This window comes from Perkinsus marinus (genome assembly GCF_000006405.1).
Source record: "Perkinsus marinus ATCC 50983 genomic scaffold scf_1104296965312, whole genome shotgun sequence".
NCBI lineage: Eukaryota > Perkinsozoa > Perkinsida > Perkinsidae > Perkinsus > Perkinsus marinus.
In genome coordinates, this window is record NW_003204360.1 from 1 (window position 1) to 1,722 (window position 1,722).

A 1,722-nucleotide genomic window follows, 5' to 3' on the forward strand; every position below is an offset into this window, starting at 1 on the left:
TCGTGTATGTGACGTCCTCGTCCGCGGGCACAGCGGCTGTATTCGCCAAAGGGACTCCTGATTCAGGAATCTCAGGCTCATCAGGCGAGAAGTCCAGGGATCTTGCATGCCATTCGGAAATGTATTCAGCGAATACAGCCGCCCAGTGAGTAGTCTAGTGAGGAAATCGTCAATGGTAGGGCAGCATAGTGTGAAGGAACTCCTCATATTATGTTGTCTCCTTCTTTCCTTACACAATAGCCTGCTGACTGTCATTCCTCATTAATACTATCACCTCCCTTACCCCTTCTTTGTCGGGCTACCAACTGTGCACAACATGCGAGTGCATGACTGGTCCGAACGACACCATTGGTGAAATACTACGAACTCAGTGTTTTGATCGATAGTAGAACACAACTATGGTGTTTCATATTCATGAAAACGTTTCGAATTAGAAAACTCCACTCCCTCACAGTAATGATGCGTACCGTCACATTGACGGAACGAGCTCCGCGATGATCTGTTCCTGTTGTGAGTCCATACGCCTGAGGGACCGGACGAATACGAATACGATATGTTTATGAGTGGTGTACTGAATGCGGTCTTCTAGATCTTTGATGAGCCTCTCATTTTTCACTCTGAGTTCCTTTTGAACAGCAAGCTCCATTTTCTGTGACTCGAGCTTCAACCGTAACTCCGACATGCGAATCTAAGATATGTTACAAGAAACTTCCCACCCAAGTTGGTAATGTGTGAGCGGCTCAAGCGATTGATCCAGGTTCGAACCCGGGCTAAGAAATCGAACATTAACAACATAGTTCGACAAAAAAATCATAGCCTCGATAAATTGGCACATTTATCGATAAATAAAAGAGAGTCTGCAGCTCACATCTCTCTCCGTCTCATCCTCTTCTTGTAAACACTCCCCGTCATCACTCCCACTCGGTCCATCTGACAAACGCGAAGTGCTCCTCCGTTGGGACCTCAACTGCTCCAATGCTTCAGTCAAGACCTGCCAATCGGAACTTGACAGCACTATAGATAGAATACGATAATGAGACTCACCTGCTCCCTAGCCTTTAAATCCCTTTGTCGCTGAGCCAGGTTCGCTTCCAACTCATTGCACTCCCTTTCCTCTTCCTCAATCGACTTCAACAAGGCATCATATTCTTCCTGTCGACGCGATAACTGCAGACATCAGTTTGGGAAGAAAAACTTTTCTTCCCTCAGCTGAGCTCGGAAGTTTCCTCACTAACTATAGAAACTCACACGAATTCGGACAGAAGTGTACAAAAACCAACAATAAATTTCCATATTGTCACCAACACACTTAGTTGACCATGCGCGTATTTTCCCATTTCTAAAAAATCACCATCCTACCTGAGCTTCCGCGTCCGCTACCTCGTTCTGTAGCCCTTCCAACTCCCCCTTCATCTCGGCCAACTTGGTCTCTCGTTCCTCAATGGTAGCCGTCTTCGCCGTCACCTCCGCATGCATGACCGTGCACTCTTCCTGCGCCGTCTGCAGCTCAATCTCGATTGACTCCGCACGCTGAACGACTACCAGACTGGAGTATACGTTTAGTTCCCTCAGCTGAGTTCGGGAGTTTCCCCACTGCATTTCGATCATTCAGGCACGACTTGGGGTAGAATTTCCTCATCATCAATAACACGTGCATAACAAGCCAATTTTTACCTTGGTATCACATCTTATATTTTTATTAATACTGGTACAAATCTATAT

General features: G+C 46.3%; 1 protein-coding gene across 1 annotated transcript; it reads right to left on the reverse strand.

Moving 5' to 3' along the window:
* Positions 1-469: 469 nt before the first annotated feature.
* Positions 470-1,599, reverse strand: Pmar_PMAR007590 (tropomyosin, putative; the record flags this gene model as incomplete). The annotated part of the gene is made up of 4 exons (XM_002769636.1): positions 470-688; positions 869-991; positions 1,045-1,152; positions 1,360-1,599. The coding sequence occupies 4 exons, from the start codon at positions 1,597-1,599 to the stop codon at positions 470-472; spliced, it is 690 nt and encodes a 229-aa protein (XP_002769682.1).
* Between the last annotated feature and the right edge of the window lie 123 nt (positions 1,600-1,722).